This window comes from Chaetura pelagica, unplaced genomic scaffold (genome assembly GCF_000747805.2).
Source record: "Chaetura pelagica isolate M959 unplaced genomic scaffold, ChaPel_1.0 scaffold274, whole genome shotgun sequence".
Taxonomy (NCBI): domain Eukaryota; kingdom Metazoa; phylum Chordata; class Aves; order Apodiformes; family Apodidae; genus Chaetura; species Chaetura pelagica.
The window spans coordinates 1,761,766-1,762,413 of record NW_009952983.1 but is presented as its reverse complement, the minus strand read 5'-3'; the positions used below and the strand labels follow the sequence as shown (position 1 = coordinate 1,762,413).

The window sequence follows — 648 nt, the reverse complement described above, 5'->3', positions numbered from 1 at the left end:
GGGAGGAAAGGGGGGTGGGGAAGGGGGTCAGCGGCACCCGCACCCCTCCACCACCATCTCCTGGTAGTTTTTCAGGACCACCTTGTCATACTCATCCAGGTAGAGCATGGAGATGGCGCTGAGCTCCGTGGGCACGCAGCAGGCCTTGGGGATGCTGGAGTTCACCGAGTTCACCAGCGTCTGCACGATGGCGTGGTTGGTGGAGTTGAGGTGGTCGGCCAGGGGGAAGGGGCAGTCCCCGTGGCAGTAAAAAGCCTGGTAACCCGGGGGTGCCACGATCCAGTCGTTCCAGCCCACGTCGCTGAAATCCACATAGAGGGCGTGTCGGCGGCAGTTTTTTTTGTTCTTGCGGGAACGCTGGTGCTTGGGGCTCCGGCGGGACCTGCGGGTCAGCGAGTGGCCTCGCCCGTCGTGCCCGAAAGTGACCAGGAGGGGCCTGAGCTGCGCCCAGTCCCCGCTCCCCCCTTGAGGTAAAGAACGGCTAATCCTGACGTGTTTGCCCTGATGAGTCTGTGCCTGGTGGAGGTGGGTCACCTCGATGACCAGCCCGTGGTTCGGCTGGTTGTCCTTGGGCCACCGGATCACGGCCGGGCTGACATCAAAGCTCTCCCAGCGCGTCGCGTTGTGATGCACCAGCCGCGTGTCCAG

General features: G+C 63.7%; 1 protein-coding gene across 1 annotated transcript in view; it reads right to left on the bottom strand.

Annotated features, from left to right (window-relative positions):
* Positions 1–26: 26 nt before the first annotated feature.
* BMP4 (bone morphogenetic protein 4) overlaps positions 27–648 on the bottom strand; it is a 2,169-nt gene continuing 1,547 nt past the window's right edge. The window contains 1 exon segment of the mRNA XM_009996460.1: positions 27–648. This exon segment is cut by the window's right edge and continues 10 nt beyond it. Coding sequence (XP_009994762.1) covers positions 28–648 — 621 coding nt within the window. The 3' untranslated portion in view covers position 27.